General features: G+C 46.5%; 1 protein-coding gene across 2 annotated transcripts in view; it reads right to left on the bottom strand.

The window, feature by feature from the left end:
- CNNM1 (cyclin and CBS domain divalent metal cation transport mediator 1) overlaps window positions 1-23,916 on the bottom strand; it is a 51,084-nt gene continuing 27,168 nt past the window's right edge. The window contains exons 4-12 of one of the 2 annotated variants that reach the window (XM_083149561.1): window positions 23,333-23,502; window positions 16,501-16,600; window positions 15,093-15,140; window positions 11,327-11,389; window positions 8,898-9,061; window positions 6,977-7,160; window positions 6,665-6,775; window positions 4,796-4,912; window positions 1-3,798 (exon numbers count right to left, since the gene is read on the bottom strand). In XM_083149561.1, the coding sequence (XP_083005687.1) occupies window positions 3,722-3,798; window positions 4,796-4,912; window positions 6,665-6,775; window positions 6,977-7,160; window positions 8,898-9,061; window positions 11,327-11,389; window positions 15,093-15,140; window positions 16,501-16,600; window positions 23,333-23,502 (1,034 nt within the window). In that variant the 3' untranslated portion in view covers window positions 1-3,721. The remainder of the gene's footprint in view (window positions 3,799-4,795; window positions 4,913-6,664; window positions 6,776-6,976; window positions 7,161-8,897; window positions 9,062-11,326; window positions 11,390-15,092; window positions 15,141-16,500; window positions 16,601-23,332; window positions 23,503-23,916) is intronic. The other variant, XM_083149562.1, reaches the window with a different exon arrangement.

A 23,916-nucleotide genomic window follows, 5' to 3' on the forward strand; every position in this document is an offset into this window, starting at 1 on the left:
TTTTCCTTCTTCGTTTATATTTTATTCAAAATAAATATACATTTTGAAATGTGTACAATAAATTAAGATCCGCAATTCAAACAAATACATTTATGAAAATAAATAAATTCTTCTACGAGACTTAGTTTGTGCGATCAGTTGAGGACAGGACGTACACCAGCGATTGCATGCAGCTGGCTTCTGTTCTGGTGAAACGCGTTGTGTCCATTTCCTGTTAATTTCCGTGGAAAAGACCGAACTGAAATAAAGTGCAAAGTGTAATAACTAAAATACTGCAGTCAGTCACCGTACCCCCACTGGTCTCCCGCTATAATACCACCAGCTCACGGAAATGCAGAGATAAAAGATGAAGCAAATACTTGCTGTCTTGTGTTTCAAGCTGTACAATGCATTAGATGCAACACTTGGTTTTACAATGTAAATGCAGATGGTGCAGAGTGAGAAGCTCATTAAATAGGATATTAATGGATATGCAAGGTCACTGTGGGGTAGATTTATTAAGCTTGGTGAAGTGATAAACTGTCTGGTTTTTTATCACCGGCCAATCAGCTTCTACCTGTCATTTTTCAAATCAAGCCTGTAACTTCACAGTTAGGAGATGATTGAGCGGTGATAAAGACCAGAAACTTTATCACTTCACCGAGCTTAATAAATCTGCCACTGTATGAGAAGTGATAGGAAACCTTTGGCCTGACGAAGGTGTGACATACAGTACAACAAGATCCATTCTATGGAGTACACAACGCCAAGCATGCTTTAAATGGCCGTAACCTACATTGGTTCTTAGTGGTAGTAAGATTAGTCTACATATTGAATCTATTTAGATTATAAAAATATAATCTCTAGTTAAAATAGCCTTCATGTCCTCCACATAGCTTATTGCATCTACAACGTTCCAGTTGCTTTTCTTTGTGACAACAAAGTGTGGTAGATAAAAACATATATGTATGTTATGTGCTTAAACGTAACGCTTGTGTACAAGTCCCGGGAATGCCAATGCTCAGTCTTTGGTTATAGAGCATTTCCGCACATCTCCTTACTGGGAAAACTATCAACCTTTTTTAAAATCAACCGTTGCGCATGTTCCGGCAATATTAATACTCTGAATGCGTGATATCACATATTCTATAAATACAATTCCCTCTATGTATTCCCTGTTAAACCTTACAAACATTTTGGGGGAGATTCTCTAAGAATCTCCGCCCCCCTTCGCATTTATAATTATCGCATATGTTCTAACATATGCGATAATTATAGCAAAGGACAGCTCTTGCGTTAAGAGCTGTCCTTTGCGGTGAGAGTCGCCGGCTCCCAGCAGGTCCTGGCGGCTCCCCCCTCCCTCACACACCCGGCGCTGCTGCTGCGCCGGGCTCTCCTCCTCCCTGCACCCGGAAGAGGATCAGTGCAGGGAGGAGGTCACAGGTCCGGGCAGCACAGCTCTGTGCTGCCCGGACACAGGTGAGGGGGCGATGCGGGGCGGCGGGGGGTCGTTGTGGGGCGGCGGTGGGATGCGGTAGAAGCCCATTGGCTTCTATGGGGCATCGCCAGATTTTTCTGGCGATGCCCCCTGCCGCGCTAACCCGGCGGGGGGATGCTTAGAGCATCCCAAAATGCGGTAAAAACCCCGATAACGGGGTTTTTACCGCATTTCTTGTTTAGAGATTCTCCCCCCTTTATGTTTACTAAAGGTTCTAGAAGAGAATTTGTAATGAAGAGTTTATGGGGGTCTAATAACTAATCCTTGGAAAGAGATAAATGGGTATATTCAATGCTTTTTGCGAGCTGTGACAGCGAGCAGTACTTACTGCTTGCTGTCACAGCTCGCACAGTCCGTATTCAACTGTCCCCCTGCACACGCCTTTTCCCCCTCGCTAGGTTTTTGTAGTGATGAGGAAACGGCGTGTGCGGCCACTAAAACAGCGAGGCTCGCGACTAAATGCAGCGGGCTCCCTGCATTAGCCACGAGCCTCGCTCTTTGGGGGAATTCCTCCGGAACATAGAATAGGGTGAGCGACTAGCACAGGGGTTAAATGGCTGCATTGAATACTGTGAATAAGTGCCAGCCAATCAGCTCCTAACTGCCATGTTACAGGCTGTGTTTGAAAAGTAACAGTAGGTTGTTGGTTGGGACTACGGACCCAATCATTGCACAACCGCACATGTGCACACTGCAAAGTGCGCGTGCGCAAGACCATCCAGCAAACAAAGCCAGCGATGGCTTTTCATCACTGGCCGCTCGCAAGATGACTGACAGCCCCAAACGCCTCTCTTATATATCGCAGCATCAATGATTATTTGGCTGCTGCACACAGGGGGGATCTATTCGATGGTGAGTGATTGCGAATGGATTTCTCCCTATTCGCATGGCTGCGTGATTGCATTCGCAGCCTTTGTACAGGAGGCGGGTTCTCACTGTGGCGAGGAGGCGGTGGCTAACTGATCGCTGGGCTCCGAAGATACGCAGGCCAGCGATCAGGTCTGAATCGGACTATTTAACTCCATCCACGTGATCTCTCTCCAAGGCTTAGTAAATAGACCCTTTAGACCAGGGCTGGGCAACAGTGGCCCTCCAGCTGTTGATGAACTACACATCCCAGGATGCTTTGCATTAGATTTGCTATGTGGCCATGCTGAAACTGATGCAAGGCATGCTGGGATGTGTAGTTCATCAACATCTGGAGGGCCGGTGTTGCCCAGCCCTGCATTAGAATCTTCATATAATGGGTACGTGGCACCTACACGCATTAGATTCAGCCATTCCTAGGGAACAGACCGGCTGAATCTCCAGCTGCCTCCACTGTTTGTAGATGAGGTGCACTTACATGTTGTCTCAGAAATCCGTACTGAGGGACTAATTCATGTTTGCGAGTAAAGCAAAAAAAATGTGCAGGACTGTGCTGCGCTGCAGGTGGGGCTGATGTAACATGTGCAGAGATTTAGGGTTGGGGTGGGGTTATATTTTTTCTGTGATGATTTTTCAGGTAGACCACAGATGTTAGCCAGCTTCATTTTTACACTGCAATTTATATTTGTATACACCTCACCCAAATCTAACTCTCTGCACACGTTACATCTGCCCCACCTGCAGTGCAGCATGATTTTGCTCAGTTGTGCATTTGTTCTCCTTACAAACATAAAGCAGTCCTGTGTATCATTGCATACTGGGCCTGATTCAGTTGTGGCTATTGTTGCGATTGCTGTTGTTACCTTTTGCCATCCGCAATTGCGAGTATGTGTTTATATGGGCAGAAGCTAATCTGAGAATAGGGGCACCCACTGCTGCCTTGTTTCTGTCTGACGGCGTACAACTGCGGATACAACGATACCATCATTGCAGATTGGGTCATCGCGCAGAGTCTCATCTGCTCTCCTGGGATGCAGACGGCTCTCCAGTAGCAAGTGACATCGCAACTGATAATTTATGCACACACAGAAAACACTTAGACACGTGTGCAGTAAGAACACATTGACCAACTTGCATACTTCAACCGCTTTGTGACCGCATCTGAATGAGGCCGATGTCATTGTGCTCAGCCGGTGCAGTCGGTATGCATTTCATACTTTACAGCTTCTAGTAACTGTTGTTACAGACACTACATGTAGAAATAAGTGCATAGGGCGCGGATTACAAGGGGCTCAATCCAGTCATGAACAGTTGCGGAACCTGTGACACCCCCGTCAGTAATCCCACTGTAGCACTGGGCTTCAAACTCATTCCTCTTCATGTGATTAGGTGCAGGGCAGAACTTTCTTCCGGACTTTTCTCAGCGTCCCTTGACTTTTTCCTGGATTTACCACCTGTATCAAAATGAATAAGTAATAAGTGTGAGCATTCTTTTTGAACAAATAAATTATTTATATTGTGCCCTGGTGGACACTGGGACAGTGGGTGTGGGGCGGAGCCATGGCGACAGGCACCAAGGAATAAAACTTAATTGGTGTAGCCCAGGCCCCTCCTCCCCCATACCCCTTCAGGCCTCAGTTTTTTTTGGTGCCTAAGGGCACAGGTCATTTTTTTAATTACATTATTCCCTCATCTGGTCACCCCATTATGGTTTTGCTGAAAAGTCTATGTGACCCATTTATTATGGATGGCATGTTCAATGCGACCTGGGCGGGAGCTTACAGCCCAGGATCATAGACTATAATAGGCTGTCGTCAATATCCAGAATGCTTCACTTCTTTTTAGGTATTTGTACATCGGGCAGCATCGCATCCTTCTTAGAAACCTATGGGGGATACGGCTGCGGGAGGCAGAGGATGGATTGCGATATATTACCGACACCTGATGCGGTTCCTTCTACTTATATTCAGGAGAACCTTATTATTTGTGGATAATCCCCAAAGATGTGTGTTTTCGAGGAATTAGCCAAAGATATAGAATGATAAATGGGCCTCGAAGTCAAGTAATGGTAAGTGTAGGTAACTGCTGCTCTGTGATAAAAGAAAATGTATACACAGCAATGTCCCACTGCACCATAACGAAGATGCTTTATGGATATTATAAGCTCCCTTGTGAAAACAAATACGCATCTACATTGCTAAGCAAAAAAATCCCTTTCCAGCATTCATGAGCCTCAAACAGGGTGAAAGTCTGCTTGCAGTTGGCTTTTGCATCACCTATCTCTGTGTTCGGGAACGGTAATGGATAATGCATGGCGGAATACTTAGTCATGTACATTATACTGCCTGGAGACCTTATTCCTTATGTTCCTAAATATATAATGACAGAATACTGACAAAATCATTGAAACTTTTTAAAACTTAAGAGAAAATAACTACTAAATCAGCTTACTCAGTGTTCTCAGAAGCTTCTTGCCAAGTGTCTCCTCTGCACTGATCAGAGCTGAGTTGGGGATCACGTCACTGCTGGGGTGCTCTGTGTCTAGTGTGACGACGGAAAAGTCAGTGACTGCAAAAGACACAAACAGAATGAGGTCATAATCCGGCGCACGCTAGATATGCACCAAACTACGCAATGTATGTTATTACTGAAAGCAACAAATCTTCTGCGAGCTTTTGTTTCATTAGAGAGGTGTAACAATGTAACAAGATACCACATCATATTTCTATTATATTTCACATCACTAACGTAAAAAACTGCATTTTTAAGGTGCCCATACACTACTGAGATGTATCGCAGCAGTGTATGGGCCATCCCCCCCCCCCTTCCCTTGCGTCACCTGGGATCTTCCCTGGTGGCAGGATTGCATGCGATGGTCCTTTCACATGCGATGGAGGGGGGACAGGCAGCAGGCACGACCTCTGGCTCAGTTCCAATATGCACTGGATTGAGTATCTGACCAGACATCAAACACAGCTGATTTGGGACGATTTCTCAGCCAGATCCATCTGGATCGGGTGAAATTGGCCCAAATCATACTATCGGCATGACTGGTGTATTAAAGTCTTAGCACTGAAAGGTTTGCATCCAAAAATCCAGATTTTGCTCAGTTTTTGGACTGTTTGGTTCTGGATCAGAGTCACAGGTAATCCCAGTGCTCATGCGGTTGAGCATGGAAATCCATACACAGAGTGTATGAACAAAGGCGTTTACTCTGGAGGCCATAGCCAGATGGACAAAATGCAACTTCCATAGGACTCATGCAGATCTCTAAGACGGTGCTCCGTCACCCCTAGCGGCTGTCAGGGGAGTGCAGAGTGCCCAGCGCTACATGGAAATGCAGATTCTAGGAGCGCTGCGGCCCTGCAACAACTGGCAAAGAGCACGTAAACCCACCTGGCAAAGAGCATATAAACCCCCCTGGCAACGAGCACGTAACCCCCCCCCCCCCCCGGCAACAAGCAGATAAACCCCCAGACAACAAGACGATAACCCCCCCACAATGAGCATGTAACCCCTGGCAACAAGCAGGAAACCCTTGGCAACGAGCATTGTACCACCTATGGCAACAAGCATGCAATCCCCCTTGGCAACAAGCATGTAATCCCCCTGGCAATGAGCATGAAACCCCTGGCAACAAGATTTTAGGTAAGCGCCACTTATGTGCCTATCAGTGCAATTACTCGCAGTTAATCACAAAAATATTATGTGATTAATTGCGAATAAAAATTTTAATTATTGCCCACTACTAACGTAATTTTTTTTAAATACCAAAAAAGCACCTGCACATACAGAACATAGCCTTATTCAAGAAGCTGATGGATAAACCAGAGATGAGCGATGTAGAGGCGGAACAGCTTAGTTATGTTTTTGCTTTCACACTCCCATGTTTGTCATTTGCATTTTGGGAAAAGGTTGGGGATGATCCTATGTTATTTCACCCTAGTGATCGGTGTAGCTGAGATTGTATCGGGAAATGAGGCCAAATTCTGCTTGGGAATCTCATAAATTGTTTCCCACTGTGGGACAGGGTGAAGATTTTGCAGGACAGTACTGACAATTTTACATATCTTTAGTACAGTGGTTCCCAACCCTGGTCCTCAAGTACCCCCAACAGTGCATGTTTTGCAGGTCTCCACACAGAATCGCAAGTGCTATAAGTAGCTCCAGCTGTGATCTTTTCAAATGTGCCTGAATAATGAGTGCACCTGCCGGGTGACCTGGAAAACATGCACTTTTGGGGTTACTTGAGGACCAGGGTTGGGAACCACTGCTTTAGTACAATTGGTTGAATGAGAAAGCTTTATTCAGTCTACGTACTGGTTACGCAGTTATCCGTGTCTGCCAGCTCTTCCTTTATCTGAGGGATTTCATCCATGTGTAGGAACACAGAGTCGTTGGGGCTCTTTGAGCCGTCTGATCTGCTGCAGGCTGTTGGGGGGTAAAAGGAAACATATCTATTGAAGGGGTGAATTCAGTCCACACACTTGTTGCAATCAGGTAGCGGTGGGGTGCCAATCATACGTCTATATTGGGGAGCTACAGTATATAGGAGGAGGGGTTCAATGAAAAGTGGAAGATCCAATTCAATGACATACATACATAATGCGACAGCAATTCAATTCTCATTACCTAAGTTGCAATTTCTGTCATTCATTAAGGTGGTGACCGTGTCGTCTTTTGGAGACTCAGACACTCTGTGATACTTTGTTGTTTTGGTGGAGTCTCCGTCACTGAACACTTCAATTTCTGGGGACTGCGGAGAACTGTCCATACGACTCGCTGTCAAAGCATTTTGATACTGCAGTCGTGTGATCTATAGGGCGCACAATACGTAACAATCACGGACAAGCCACATTCATTTCCATACAGTTCTGCAAACCAATCCCAGGGCCTTTATGATAAGTAACAATACCATTGTGATAAGAAGCCATGTCTCTGTCTCTTCTTGCTGCATATGTGTGTTCTATCATAATGTCACAGGGCAGCGCTGGGGATACAGAACTATGGGCCTGATGCAGAGTAACATGCAATGCTGATATTTATGGAGCTGAGCAACTATCGGAATACTGCGCATGCATCGGTGTCAGTCGCGCATGCGGTGATTCACTGCCAATGGCTGTTAAAGAGAGGGTGCTCTCCCCCCTGCGCCTTTCTTTATTTCTCTCCTTCTCTCACTCCCTCTCTGTCTCCCTCTCTACTTCTCTCTCACACAGTGTCTCTGCTTCTCCCTCTCTTCATCTCTGTGTCTCTCTCCCCTCCCTCTCCTTCCAATCTATCCCTCCATCTCGTTCCCTCCCCTCTCTCTCCAATGCCTCTCTCTCTCTTACATTTCTCTTTCCCTCACTTCCTTCCCTTTCTCTCTTCCCTGAACCCTTTTAACCCAGTTTAGCCCTTTCATTTACCTCCTTACCACTTTGACTTCACATAACCACTGCCTCTCCTTTTCTCCCACTCTCTGTCACCCTCTGCCTCTCCCTGTAGCCACTGCCTCTCCCTATCAACCTTTCCTGTCACTCACTGTCTCTCCGTCTCCCACGATTATTCCCCGTCACCTCTCTCTTGTCACCCATTGCCTCCCCCTGACATCACCCACTTTCATCACCTGATGTCACCCACTGCTTCTATATGTCACCCTGTGTCTCTCCCTGTCAGCCACTACATAACCCCATATATCAGTCTGGTGTTAATATCTCATCATCATCTCTCTCCTGTCGCTCTCAGCCACTCTCTGCATCTCCCCATCACCTTTTCACTGTCATCCACTGACTCTCCTTATTATTCCCTTTGAGGCCATGCCCTTGTTGTGAGGACACACCCACTGTTCCGCAAATAACCCCTCCCCCTTCCCCTGTCATGGTGCCCCCTGTCTTTTTGTATTGGTTCTGCCCCTGCCTTTGAGAGTCTCATTATAGAGATGGGTCGTCCGTGAACGAACCGGATGTTTTGGACGGATCCCATTCAAGAACCGGTGAGCCGACGACCCCCCCCCCCCCCCCCCCCCCCCCCCCAAAAAAGGTGATCCGTTTCAGTTTCGTTTACATTACAATTCATTTCCCTGATCTCAGGGTGGCAGCTGAGATGTACTACCTCTGGAGACTGAGTACAATGCTGTGACAACAAGTGATAGAAAGATTAGCTGCTGCTGCCAGGGATGGCGATTCTGCACCCAGCCATCGATCAGTGTTTTTACTCGGTCATGTATATTCCCCCTTTTTTTTCCCCTCAAAGTGAGCCTAGGATCTGTCTAAAAGATCTGTATCTTTTCACCGAGAGATCCGGCGGATCCTGACTCAGCTTAATGATCCGTCTTGCCCATCTCTATCTCATTACCTATCCAGGTGGCTGAGACATTTGCATATTACCGTACAGTATCTGCATATGGGATCGCAGCTGCAAATACATTAGCATTCACCTCTGAATCAGGCCCTTTGTACGTTTACTGCTTAAATAATACTTGGGGCTTGATCAATGTCATCTTGATATACAATATCCAATATGCTAGTAAAAGGCGCGTGCATGAGGCCGAAGGCACCGCCATCTCTTACGTTACCTTAATGAACTGGACATCGCAGAGGATGTGCACAGAGTAATCGGGAATGTAGAGGTTGTTGTTGCTGTTGCTGAGCTGGTTTGTGCTGCCCCCGTAGTCGTTACGCTCTCTGTTTGGGGATTCAGAACGATTCAAACCACTGCAGCGAGAAGGGGATCTGTTTACTATGGACAGCATGGGGTGGGAGGAAAAGAAAGCAGAAGAAAATTGGACAGAAAATAGGATAAAGAAGATAGCAAGAAAGGAGATTTACTTTACAAGACGGGCACCGTGGCATTTATATAATTTATAGCGTGAAAATATACAGCACCACTCTGCACTTAAATGTAACCACAGATGGCACGTCCAGTGGAGGATGTATCTACCCCAGACACCCGGTTGCCTCCTGTACTGCTTTCAGAAAGAAGCCAACTAGGAGTGGGCAACCCATAGCAGTCTACCAGCAGTTGGAGGTCCAGAGACAAGAAGGATTCTGAAGGTGATTGAGAGTGGAGGTGCCAAGCCAAATTTAATCCAATCTGAAGCCTCTGTGCTTATTAACAAGGCAGCTTGACAAAAGGGCCATATGGAGAGCTACCGAGCAAAGGGAGAAGAAGACTCCCTTGGTTCGCTGCCATTAAGGAGGATACCCGTATGTACTTGGGAGAGGGGCTGTTGGGTCCTCCTGAAAGGAGACCCAAAGGGGGTGAGAGGCTTCAGGTGGTGAACAAGGTAAAAAGAAAGTCAAAGGGTTTTGTTACACCTTTATACTGGACTGTAAAGAAAGGATCAGGACCTCAGAAGGTTGCTACATCTCTGCATGGAGACAGTCCATGAGTGGTACCTGACAATACATTCAGACATTCTGGGGGTTTATTTACTAAGATGAGAGTTCTGTTAAAGATGGGATGTTGCTATGGGCTATCGCTCAGATTTGATTATCTTCTAGAAGGTGCTAAATAAATAAAGAAGTAGATTCTGATTGGCTGTTATGGGAAACATCCCATCTTCAACAGAACTCCCATCTTAGCAAATGTACCCCTCTGTGTCCTATTGTATCCCTGCTCTTATGCTCATGGGGCAAAAAAGGACAGTATAGTGACAATTCACCTAATCTAATGGCCTTGTAGGTGGTAGGCTACCCTAAGGGGGGTATTCAATGTCAGGGGAACGGCTGTCGAGCAAGCTCGACAGCCGTGCCCCTGTCCTGTTCTCGCTTGGCTCGACTGGAGCTCGGCGGTCGGGATTCAATGTCCCTGCCGCCAAGCGGCGAGAAGGGGGCGTGACCGCGAGTTGATGACGGAAATAGACGAGCTCCGGCCAGGAGCTCGCCTATTTCCGGCTTTTCTCAGCAGAACGAGCCCGACAGCTTGTGATGTCGGGCTCGTTCTGCGGTGAAACCATGTTCAATGCTGTCGGGGAAGAAAGCATTGAATAGGGCCCTGCAGCCATCTCCCCCGTCGGGAGATGGCTGCGGGAGCTCGACTGTGTTTGAATACCCCCCTTAGAGTGACTGAGGAGAAAATGTATGAAGCTTGGAGAAGTGGTATCTATCCCCATAAAGAACATTATGTGCAAGGTGATATTGCTCCTAACTGTCAATTTACTTATTGGAGCTGATTGGCTGGTGCATTATCACCTTGCACCTTCATTAAATGGCTTTTTCTTTGCCACGTTGCCCTCTTCACTGTAGATGTTGGCACTTGTGTTTTGTGGGTACCCTTTCAATGAAGCTGACAGTTGGGGACCTATGAGGCATCTATTTCTCAAACTAAAGACTCTAATGTACTTGTCTTCTAGCTCAGTTGTGTACCGGGGCCTCCCAGTTTTCTTTCTACTCTTATTACAGCCAATTTGTGCTGTTCTCTGAAGGGAGTAGTACACACCATAGTAGAAAATGTTTTTTGGCAACTTCTCACATGGAATAGCCTTTATTTCTAACAACAAGAATGGACTGTCAAGTTTCACAAAAATTTTCTCTTTTTCTGGCCATTTGGAGAGTGTAGTTGAACCCACAAATGTGATGTTCCAGATAATCAACTAGCTCAAAGTAAGGCCAGTTTTATAGCTTGTCTAATGAGCAACCCCATTTCCAGCTGTGCTAACATAAGTGCACAAGTGTTTTCTAATCATCCATTAGTCTCTAACACTATTAGCAAACACAATGTACCATTAGAACACTGGAGCGATGGTTGTGACCCCAAACTTTTGAAGGGTAGTGTGTGTGTGTGTGTGTGTGTGTGTGTGTGTGTGTGTATATGTGTGCATGTATGTATTTATGCATATATATATATATATATATATATATATATATATAATGTTTAACATGATTTTATAAAGCCATAAACACACAGTAATACATCCATGTAGGAAAACTTGAGATTATGCACATACATCTACGAATACAACCCATTTTCATATGATCTGACACCACAGCCATGCACGTTTACCTGGGGAGCCAGCCAAGGATTCCCCTCTACTGAAAGCGAAGGTGCGAGATACAGACACCGGTACTGAGAGGGCAAAGTAAAATTTACAATAAGAACAGTTTGAGGGACAAGAGGGATTAAGATCATATTTGTAAATACAAAGCGGGAAGAGGAACTAATGTGTGGAAATGGTATGGCAAATGACACACAAATAGCGACAAGGGTTACAGACGTCTGAGAATGGGTTGGTTATTGTCTGCTAGTAAGACAACGAGGACTTTCTGCGGAAAGAATTTATATTGTCAAAAATAGTGGAATATTCATACGTACCTAAGGCTTATACACAGCACATAAACAGCAGTCTGCACAGCGCCTTGCAATGTCACTCATTCGGTGCCAGGTATATTCTTACACCAAAGTGCCTTCGAATATATTAATTCCAATGTATATTGCCTATGTTTATGGAGATTTAACAATCCTGTATGAGGGTGGTTCAGTAAGTAAGGTAACAAGACCTCATGTGTGTAATGTTCTATAATTCCATACTATTTTCCCACCAGGCCAGAGCAGGTAGACCGCTGCTTCCCCTCATGTCTGCGCCTCATATCAGTCATACTGTCCCAACATCAGGTGTAAGATGGCCGTTCTGGCGGGAACATGGCCACACACTGAGGTGTGTAGTGTGATCAGATTTCTGCCTCTAAAGGGAACATCAGCAGCTGGATTTCATCACCAATTTGCTGAGGTGTATGGTGATAATGTCATGTTTGGGGTTGGTGCACAAACGTTCAAGGTGAGCAGTGGTTCAGCTGACCAAGCAGATTCACCAGAGGCAGCGCTCCAAACCCAAACCTGCATCCGTGTCATGATGTTATCACCGTACACTTTGACAAACTGGAGATGAATTTCAAACGGACAATTGTCCGCCATTTTGCCATCCGGTCAAATCCGGAGTGTGTGAAATCAGCCTCAGAGCTTCCTTCAGGTGAATGATCAGAGTGTGAGTTAGCTCCAGAAAGTTGTCAGGTGGGTACCGTGAGCTTTTTAGACATAGAAATCTGATCACACTACATGTGTGACCATGGGTGAGATTTAATAGGATGAGAGAATCAGAAAGTGAGAGATTTGGTAAGAAATCTACAGGGTTTTTTTTAAAGCGTCAATCATTTACACTGCAAAACCAGTTTGATTTTGCAGTGTAAATGATTGCTGCTTTAAGAAAAACTGGAGATTTCTTACCAAATCTCTCACTTTCTGATTCTCTTATCCTATTACATTTCACCCCATGTTTCCACTAGGGCCCTTAATCCGGTTCATTTGCAAGGTCAAAATCCTTCTCAATTGGACAAAACCATGTGCACTGCAGGTGGGGCAGATGTAATGAGCAGAGATCACACAGTAGACATGGACAGTGAAACGTAGCACAGCGTCCCCTGGCATGGCTCGCCATGCTTCGGGCACTGTGCCTCGCCGTGCTCGGCACATTATTTTATTCTCCCACCTCACCCTAGTGGACGGTATGGCATGAAATATCGCCTGAAAAAATGTTTTGTCACAAAGGTGACGAAGGGAGAACAGAAAGGTTTTTGGGGGACACTTGTATGATGAGATAAGGTGGATGTCTTAAAATGTTACTTTTATTATGGAACTAAGGCTAAAATATCAGTACGCGTAACACATAATATTTATAATATACATAATGAACATGGTACGTATAGTATAGTGGTCACAAATGAACTTTTTAGTGGCAAAAATGATTCAATAGAGTACACTGCGTGAGACAATACAATGAAATACCTTTGAAGTAGGTTAAACGGTTCGGACAATTTTAACGACCAAGTTTCTCACAAAAACATGTACTTGACGCATGACAATAAAACCCCCATGTAAATGGACTGTGTGGCGTGATCTTCTGCTTTGAATGCAGGAGGAATGCAAGCAAGGTTGGGATAGATAATAAAGAGATAATTTGCTCCTTGGCCAAGTAGTTTCTACAATCCGGTGTATTACAGCTCCGGGTATTGCACGTCGGTCTCCCTTACGAGTACTAGCCCCGCCAATCACTGCTTAGCTTCCGAGTTCGGAATGGGAATCGGGCGTGCCAGTGATGTATTGCAGTAAATAAACCAATGGATGAGAGCGTACTGTGGGCGTGAGAAGGCTTATATGTGCTTCTGCTTTCTGCTGTCAAATAACACCTAATCCTCTGTTGCCATGGGTATTGCAGAGGGATAAGGGATACTGCAGCAGATGAGAGAGCCACGTAGAGGATAGATTGAGAGAAGGGTGTGGGTGTCATGAAATCCCTCTTCTGCTATTCACCATCTGTCATTAGACATCGAATGGTGATTGAGAGTGATAGGGATGTCACGGAAGCCCCATTAGAGAGAGGAGGAGGGATGAATTTCTAGAAATGTACCCAAGTCTCCAAATTGGAGTAATGTGTCTGGTCTCAATACTGATGTCACTGAGTACCAGATTACAGATGACAGCAGAAAGCAGAAGCACATATAAGCCTTCTCATGCCCACAGTACGCTCTCATCCATTGGTTTATTTACTGCCATACATCACTGGCACGCCTGATTCCCATTCCGAACTCGGAAGCTAAGCAGTGATTGGCCGGGCTAGTACTCGTAAAGGAGACCGATGGGGAATACCCGGAGCTGTAATACACCGGATTGTAGAAACTACTTGGCCAAGGAGCAAATTATCTCTTTATTATCTATCCCAACCTTGCTTGCATTCCTCCTGCATTCAAAGCAGAAGATCACGCCACACAGTCCATTTACATGGGGGTTTTATTGTCATGCGTCAAGTACATGTTTTTGCGAGAAACATGGTCGTTAAAATTGTCCAAACCATTTAATCTACTTCAAAGGTATTTAATTGCATTGTCTCACGCAGTGTACTATTGAATTGAATCATTTTTGCCACTAAAAAGTTCATTTGTGACCACTATACTATACGTACCATGTTCATTATGTATATAATAAATATTATGTGTTACGCGTACTGATATTTTAGCCTTAGCTCCATAATAAAAGTTAAATTTTAAGACATCCACCCTATCTCATCATACAAGTGTGCCCCAAAAACCTTTCTGTTCTCCCTTCGTCACCTTTGTGACAAAACATTTTTTCAGTCTAGTTGCTGAACTTCTTTTGGGAGCACCGCCAACCGTACACCGCCCCTCACTCACTTTCGTGCGGTAACTACGTTGGTACAATATATGTACTTTTGCTATTATCATATTGAAATTTTCAACCTGCCAGTGCCGACCCACACCCATATTGTAACCATGAAATATCGCCTGTCAGCACACGTCGGCTCAAACAAAAAAAGTGAAAAACCCCATGTCCATCTTTTGACTGTCGACCTAATGACCCTGTCGACCTAGACCATGTCAACCTTCCTGCATGTTGACCTAGACACATGTCGACCTTATGACTGTCGACCATCATGCTGGTGACCCAATGACCGTATCCCCTGAGTACAGTGTCATATGGGAACCCTGAAAAGACTTCTATGATGATAAATTATTATTGTTTGCAAACAATTTAATGAAAATAAAATCTAAAACTTTATGACATCACTGTAAAATTAGTAGGGAAAAGAAAATGAAACAGTATCAAAACAATAGATGCACTGGACATACTGTACTCAGCAAGGCTGTTCGCTATTGCAGAGGAGGACGATAAAGCACTTAAAAAAAAATATATATATATACTTTTTTTTTTTTTTAATTAGCCGCAGCAGCAATTCCTAATTGGTTGCAGACATACTTACAGAGGAAGGAGGATCCGGCCAGACTTCCAACCTTTCTGACATCATTGTCTGGAAATAGAAAAATCAAAGTAGAACAGTGAATTCATAATTCATTTTCTCTTTGTCATCATTGAACATTAAACTTACATTTTGGGTCCGATTCAGACCCATTGATACTGTTCCGAATTCGGCCCCTTCCCCGATGTTTGGGGTATGCGCATGCACGTTTAGTAGTATTTTGGACTGCCCTATGTTTTTGGGGCTGACCTCTTTTCTCTATTAAATGTCTCTCTCTTGTTGTTTCTAGTCTAGTGTGCATGCACCCAGCGTCTATTCATGCCCCCACAGTGGTAAAACTGGGGGTGTGGCCTCACAGGGGCATTGTGAGTACAGGCCACACCCCCTCCCACTAGGTAACGCCCTCCATAATTTCTGAGCGCACAACAGCGTCCCTCCTCGTACCTCCTCAATGTCAGCAAGTGGTTGGGATCATTTGGTCTATTGCATTATGGTCGAAAGTCATTAGGTCGAATCCATTAGGTCGACATGCTAAAAGGTCGACATGACTCTAGGTCGATATGGGAAAAGGTCGACATGATTCTAGGTCGAAAGGTCATTAGTTTGACAGGTCATTAGTTCGACAAGGTCATTAGTTCAACATTGTCTATGTCGACATTCACAAGGTCGACATGGGGTTTTTCACTGTTTTTTTACCTGAATGTCAACACAGTCGACATGGACACAGTTTAAAGTGCACTGCATCCCCTCGCATCGCTCGCTATGCGTCGGGCACGGTGCCTCGCTACGCTCGGCACACTATTTTATTCTCCCACCACGCCCTAGTGGATGGTAGGGCATGAAATACCGCCTGTCGGCACATGTTGGCTCAAAAAACAGTGAAAAACTCCATGTCGACCTTGTGAATGTCGACATAGACAATGTCGAAATAATGACCTTGTCGAACTAATGACCTGTCGAACTAATGACCTTTCGAACTAGAATCATGTCGACCTTTTCCCATGTCGACCTAGAGTCATGTCGACCTTTTAGCATGTCGACCTAATGGATTCGACCTAATGACTGTCGACCATAATGCAGTAGACCAAATGACCGCATCCCGTTTATGTGGGGTGGGTGACATAATGGAAACAACATACCTGTATTGCTGCTCCTGGAATGTGCCATGTGCTGATCCTGTTTCTTTAGAACCACAGTGTAGTGTATTTTCTAATAAACTGACCTTGGTATAGAGTCTTATACTCATGCAGCCAACTACAGCATTATAAAACCCTGGCTTGGATAAGTAAGTTAATGTGAATGCAGAGACTGGAGAGGAAGGAGACCGGAATCTTTGTTCTAAAACCACAATATTCATAAGCTGTACCTATCAATAGGTTTGAAATAAGAAGCTGAAGGTTAAATGCGGTACCAGAGGAAACTGTTGTCATGATAGCTGGAACTCCATAAAACGTGAATGCCCCATTCTCAAATCGTAACCCCTCCTTGCCGACTTCTACTTCCACTTTACCCTGGGGAGGAAGAGAACACAGGCTCTGTGACAACAACCTATGTGGGGATCACTGTATGCAGTATTAGTAACATCAATGTTATATAGTAATGCTGCTTCCAGACCGCATAACTGGCTTTGACCCTGTATTTGAAAACGTTTCCAAAAACGGGTCTGCCAGGTAAAACCCCTTTCACACCGCACCTCTTAAACGGTATATTACCGTTTAAGTGCCGATTTTTTGACAATGGCAGACCCGTTTTTGGAAACTTTCCAAATACAGGGTCAAAGCCAGTGCAGCCTTCAGCGCCGCCTCCCTCCCCCCCCCTCCCCTCCCCTCCGTGCAGCCCGCAGCCCCCGTCCCCCCCCTCCCCTCCGTGCAGCCGGTAACTGAGTTCGGTTGCAGATCCCGGCAGTAGTAAGGACCGATGCGCTTATAAAAAAAAGTGACTTTCGGAAAATGGCTGCCCCCACACGAAAGACAGTTTTTTAAAATGGATTTTCCTATGGGGCAGACATTTTCCGAAAGTCACTTTTTTTTATAAGCGCATCGGTCCTTACTACTGCCGGGATCTGCAACCGAACTCAGGTACCGGCTGCACGGAGGGGAGGGGGGGCTGGAGACTGCACTGGGAGATCGGGGGATGTTACCCCGGGAGATCGGGTAATGTTAATGCGCGCGGGGGGGTCGTCGGCGGGCGGCTCCAGTGCTATGAATATTTAATGAGCGCTCATTAAATATTCACTGCGCTGAATTTAGGACCCAGCTCATTGGCTGGGTCCTAAATACCGTTTCAGACCCGATTTTGATCCCAAAATACCGGGTCTGAAACTGGTAGGACCCTGCATTTTAACCGGTTTGAAAAAACGGTATTTTCAAACCGGTTAATTGGATCTGCACCTTTCAGACCGCACAGATTACCGTTTTAAAACGGTAAAAAAACGGCAATATACTGTTTCCAAAGTGCGGTCTGAAAGGGGCATAACTGTTCTCCTTTTATAAATGTAATGATGTGTATGAACTGTGCTGCCATTCTTCCTATGGGGCAGGGGCGGATTGGCCATTCTATTTACCGGGAACTTTCCCGGGAGGCCGCTGCTACTGAGGCCGAATTGTGCAGCAGCCAGCAGGGGCAGCACAGAGCACGCTGCACAGTGTGCAAACATATACAGGCTGCTGAGCAGAGCCAGCGCTACAGCCTCAGGCAGGAGGCCGGCAGCTCACCTGGCTCAGGCCGCTCAGCAGTAGGTGGCGTCAGTATCAGGGTCAGCCCAGTGAAGTCCCCGGCCGGGTGGCCTCCGCTCCGACCCTGACTGTCACTGGCTGCTGGACTGGCTGCAGTGCCCGGACCCGCCTCCTCCTGCCCGCTGTTCTCCTATGAGAGATTGAGCCAGCGGGCAGCGGCGCTAGTCTATTGTGACTGGCGTCCATTGCCCCGCCTCCTGGATCCTCTGCGCCGACCAGCCATCGACCACAATAAAATAAAAATATGAGTCCAGTCCCACCAGGTTTCCTGATCAGCGGCCGCCGACGCCGCACTAATACTGTACGCTGGGACTCAGAGAACAGTGAGCAGGAGGAGGCAAAGCCGCATCTAGTGGCAGGGCACTGGGTGCGGCGGCGGCCGCTGATTAGGGACCCGGGACTAGACTCATATTTTTATTTTACTATCACCTCCCGCCCGCCGCTGGAAACAATTTACAGCCGGGCAGTGAGCAGATAGCTGCCCGGCTGTATTGTCAGGACACTGCAGCAGCCCTAGGTCCCGACTCCCGGCTATTTTAAATCAATCTTGCGCTGCTGCAGCAGCCTGCCGGGTCCGCAAGCCAATCGGACCTTGTTCGCGGTCCGGCAGCCAATCAGGAGACACCACTCCTGATCTGTCGGACCGCAAGCGAGCTCCGATTGGCTTGCGGACCCGGCAGGCAGCTGCAGCAGCGCAAGTTTTAAAATAACCGGGAGTCGGAACCTAGGGCTGCTGCAGTGTCCTGACAATACAGCCGGGCAGCTATCTGCTCTCTGCCCGGCTGTGAAGACACTAGGAAGATTTTGTAGCAAAAATTCTGTGCGCGGTCCCTGCATCACCCCACAGCCTGAGCCCTTCACCCTGCACCCCAACAACCTCCACACCCCTAACTGCCCACACACTGTGCCCCTTACACCCCTCACTCCCCACACCCTGCCCTCCACACCCCTCACTCCCCACACTCTGCACCTCCACACCCCTCACTCCCCACACCCCCACAACCTCCACCCCCCTAACTGCCCACACACTGTGCCCCTTACACCCCTCACTCCCCACACCCTGCCCTCCACACCCCTCACTCCCCACACTCTGCACCTCCACACCCCTCACTCCCCACACCCTGCACCCCCACAACCTCCACCCCCCTAACTGCCCACACACTGTGCCCCTTACACCCCTCACTCCCCACACCCTGCCCTCCACACCTCTCACTCCCCACACCCTGCGCCCCACACACCCTGCACCCCTATACTCTGCACCCGCACTATATACTGCACATGTATGTGCTAGAGCAACATGACATGCATGCATTGACAATAGAACTAGGTTCCTCTGTGGGGAAAGTTATGCCTGTACACCATGTAGGCAATCATATGAAACATGGGTGTATAGTCACACCATTATAATGTGACACCTGCTGGGGCATTGCACTGTGCAGCCTCTAATGGAGCCGGACATCTCTGCTGGGGAAAGATAACGTTTAGCTATAAGCCACCCACCTGCAGCAGCAGGGAACAAAGGGGCACTTGTGGCTACTCCAGCTATTCACTGCTAACAGCACTGATCCAGCAATCCATCCGTTCTCAGCCCCTGTGCCCGCTACGCTGCACCAACACTGGGTGCCAATGCGCCCACCCCCGCACCGCACACACACTCACCAGGAGTCCAGGACCCACTATTTCTTTCTGCATAAGCATCATTGGACACAAAAAAAAATTCCCACATGGCAATGAGCATGGAATCCCACATGGCAATGAGCATGGAACCCCTGACAACGAGCATGAAGGTAACCAGCACTTATGTAGCATAATTTGTTATTGGCATTATGGTGTTTGGCATTATACGTAATGGACATTATGATGTGTGGCTTAACGTGTAATGGTGAACATTTTTGACGCAATGTCCCTATTTATGGAGCATGTTGTGAATACAGTATTGGCGTAATCTCTGTAGCATTATGTGAATTTTGGCTCAATCTGTGTTGCATCATGTGTAAGTGGTGGGTATAATGAGGTCTACTATTTTGTTGCATAATGTGTAGAAGTGGTATATGGTGTGGTACACTACACTCAAGATCACGCCCCCTTTTGAGTGGCCCCACCCCCTTTTTCGGAGCGGAGGAGTTAATATTAATCAATCTGATATTCAGACACTATTGATGCTTTAGTTTTGCCTGTCAAAGTATAGTGATGTGGTAATCCCGCCTACTGTTATGTTGGCTCCGCCCATTATTGATTTGTTGCCGCCCACATGAGGCCACTTCCAGAAATATTCCAGGGCCACTTTTAGTCCCCAATCCGCCCCTGCTATGGGGAGAAGGCGGAATATGACGTAATAACGCAATATTATACCTGTGTTACATCCTCTGCACTCAAAGGAAAGAATTTAAACCAAGTGTCAAAATCCCATTCTCCCTTTTACCTTTATGACACTGGAGCACTGCGGATGTTCCAAAGATGCCACTATGAGAGGGCATGGCCATATGCTGATGTTTGGCCATCTGTCGCAAATGGGTATTGGGTCAATGCAAATGGGCATTGGGTCGACCACAGAAGGTCAACATGGCTTAGGTGGACACATGAAATAAGTCGACATGGCTAAGGTTGACAGGGTTGAAAGGTCGACACATTCGGTTGACAATGCCAAGGTCATTCGTCAAAAGTTTTTTTGGTACTTGTTTCCTAGCACGGCGCCACCGATATTAATTGTATGGCATCGGGTCTGTGAAATAGGGTCGCATCGCATCGCATGCGATGCGATTATACCCGATTTTTAATTGTACAGCCACCCTGATGGCTGATTCCTATGTTAAATGCCCCCCAGACCCAATTTTTAATTGTACACCCACACTGATGGGTAATTAGTATGTCAAATGGCCCCCCCATTGTTAACGCCACGATCAACGGCAACCCAAAGCGTGGCGAGCGCAGCGGTACGCGAGGGGCGGCGGTACACGTCCTCTGACCTTTTCATACCCCCACTATCCACGTCGGCGTGGAGTTGAATTCATATAGTGTGGCGAGCGCAGCGAGCCACCGAGCCCGAAGCATGGCAAGTGCAGCGAGTCCCGCGAGGGGACGCGCATTACTTCACATGTATTCCGCGTCCCCTCGCAGGGCTCGCCACGTTTCGTGCTCGGTGGCTCGCTGCGCTCGCCACACTATATGAATTCAACTCCACGCCGACGTGGATAGTGGGGGTATGAAAAGGTCAGAGGACGCGTACCGCCGCCCCTCGCGGGCTCGCTGCACTTGCCTCGCTTCGAGTTGGCGTTGATATTGGGGTGGCGTTAAGTATGGGGGGCATTTGACATAATAATTACCCATCAGGGTGGGTGTACAATTAAAAATTGGGTGTGTGGGTGCATTTAACATTGTAATCAGCCATCAGGGTGGCTGTACGATGTAAAATCGGGTCTAATCGCGTCGCATCGCATGCCATTGTAATGGAATGCTATGCGATTTTAAAATTGTATGGGAAGCTCTTAAAACACGAAAATCGGGTCTGATTGGGTCCCATCGCATACCTTAAGTCACATGTCTTCAACCTGTGGCCCTCCAGATGTTGTAGAACTACATGTCCCAGCATGCCCTGACAGTTTTGGCATGCTCTCATAGGGAAAAATGTGGCAATGCATATTGGACCATGTAGTTTCACAACATCTGGAGGGCCACAGGTTGAAGACCCATGCCTTAAGTAATGGTATGCGATGGGACCCGAAGGGCGCAGTGCTAGGAACCAAGTACCGTTTTTTTACAGATTTTTCACAGTTTTTTGTCCTGAATGTCGGCATAGTCAACATGGACATCGTCAAAGTGTACCATGCCCCCTCGTATGGCTCCCTCCGTGCCCTAGTGGAGGTTAGGGAATGAAATACCACCTGTAGGCAGTCTAAAAAACGTAATAAACTCATGTCGACATTATGACTGTCGACCTTGCCATTGTCGACGGAATGCTTGTGTCGACCGTCCAACCCTGTCGACCTTAGCTGTTTTGCCCTATTTTATTTGTTGACCTAAGCCATGTGCCGACTTTTAGCGGTCGACCCAATGATGGAATCATCGCCTTTTCTAGAAACAAGCTGTCCTGCTTCTAATTAGTATAAAATGTGAATTTATTTTGTGTACACACACGGTGCAATGTGGCGGCCACCGATATCGATTCGATATTGATGGCCACCGGGACCCGACGGTGGCCATCCCTGGCAGGGAGGGAGAGAGAGCACATGGTGAAGCGTGGCCCATGCTGCATTGGGAAGCGGGGCCCTCATTTCGACATAGTAGAAATAGACTGTGCTGTAGTGTCTATTTCTACGTTCGATTCCGTTGCCGTACGGCCACACATCGGGATTGGGTGTGGGCAAACACGGCGCGATTTGCACTAACTTTCTATTGATTTTGACTATATAGTTAAAATTGATAGCCCAAATCGCACCATGTGTACACAGCTTAAGGCCCCGTACACACAGGCAACCAGGGGCGCCGATTTACGATTTTTCCAGTGGGTTCTTCCACAGACTCTCAATCCCCCCCGGGACTCACCCACTGCTCGCCGTCGGAAGGAATCCTGGCAGCGGCAGCGCCGCAGTGGGGTCCCAGCAGCGGATATGCTGTCAGCAGCAGGGTCCCTTCAGAAGATGGGAACTAGCAGCGGTTTTAATACCGCTACTAGTTCCCTTTCCGCCGCAGGAACCCCCACTGCTGACAGCATATCCGCTGCTAGGACCCCGCTGCCGTGGTCAGTGGGTGCTCCTCACTTTCCGTGCGTGCTCGGGCCCCGGAGCACCCACGGTTTTGGCGCCTATGCGGGCAACCCTTCCTTCCTGCTGAGCGACGGACTGAAGCATGATCGCTCAGCACACATCGCGGCACACACGTGATGCTGTGTACGGAGCGGATGTGCTGAGCCCTGCGATTCCATGTGGGCTATAGCGACGCGCCAGACCACGCATTACCATCACTGCAGAACATACACACGGAGTGATCAGTGCTCCAGTACTAAGCAATCTAGTCAGATCTAGCTAAGAGCGACAGCTCTCCACTAAAATATAATAATTACTCAATGCCACTTCTAAACAATAAGACAAAAATTGTATATATAACAGACATTGGAATTTATAGCTGAACCGATATAGATCATTTCGAAATATTATCTTGAATATCAATTTTGCTGTGTTTAAAAAAGGGTTATAAATGTATTTTTTTACTTGTGTATGTAAAAACATTGTAATAAATGTTTATTTTTTTTATTTTTCATTGTAATTTATTGATTCATTCGAATCAGCTCCCATAGATTGTTCCATTGTGGCCAAACTCCAGCACAACTTCTATGCCCAGTGCTCCAGTGTCCCCTATAAGGTCAAATTGGTTTATTTACACCCAAATGTGCACCAGAGTCCCCCATAAAGATGAATTGGTTTATTAACACCCAAATGTGTAGATACAGTATTTCATGCTCACATTAAAGGCTGTAGAGGGTGTAGTTATGTGTATGAACAATGCTTGTACCTGCAGTATTAAAATGAAATAGTCCACTGGTCTATTGCGTTGGTAAAGGTAATGTTCCGAGGACTTTTTATTTTTCACATCAAATTTCAGTTCTTGGATGACGTGTGGATGCTTTAGCAGACGTAGAAGAATTTTCTCCGATAAAAAAGGAGCTTTGAAAGGCTCAATCTCTGGAAATAACATGAAAGGATTTAGTGAAAACCTTTATAAACAAGATATTAAAAAACACTGCATCCACATTTCCCTCATAACAAGCAAATATATAAATACTAGTAACCAGCCCATCAAAATGACAACATATCAGTAATATCAGCGCCGGCAGCTGTGCGCGACAAGATGTAGCATCACTTGAATTGATCCGTCAAGTGCCACCTAATGGCTGCCAGCATGCACTACACTTGAATTTCCCCCATAGAGGTGAGGAGCAGCGGTAGCCTTTTATTATATATAGCAATGTCCGTAAACAATTCATGTATTGTATCAATCACAAATTCCACATGTAAAACAAATACATCTCAGCTTAGTGTGGAATTGGAAGATCTAAAATACAATCTAAAATGAATGATTTTACCGTCCAGCAGGGC

This window comes from Crinia signifera, chromosome 6 (assembly GCF_055691185.1).
Source record: "Crinia signifera chromosome 6, ASM5569118v1, whole genome shotgun sequence".
NCBI lineage: Eukaryota > Metazoa > Chordata > Amphibia > Anura > Myobatrachidae > Crinia > Crinia signifera.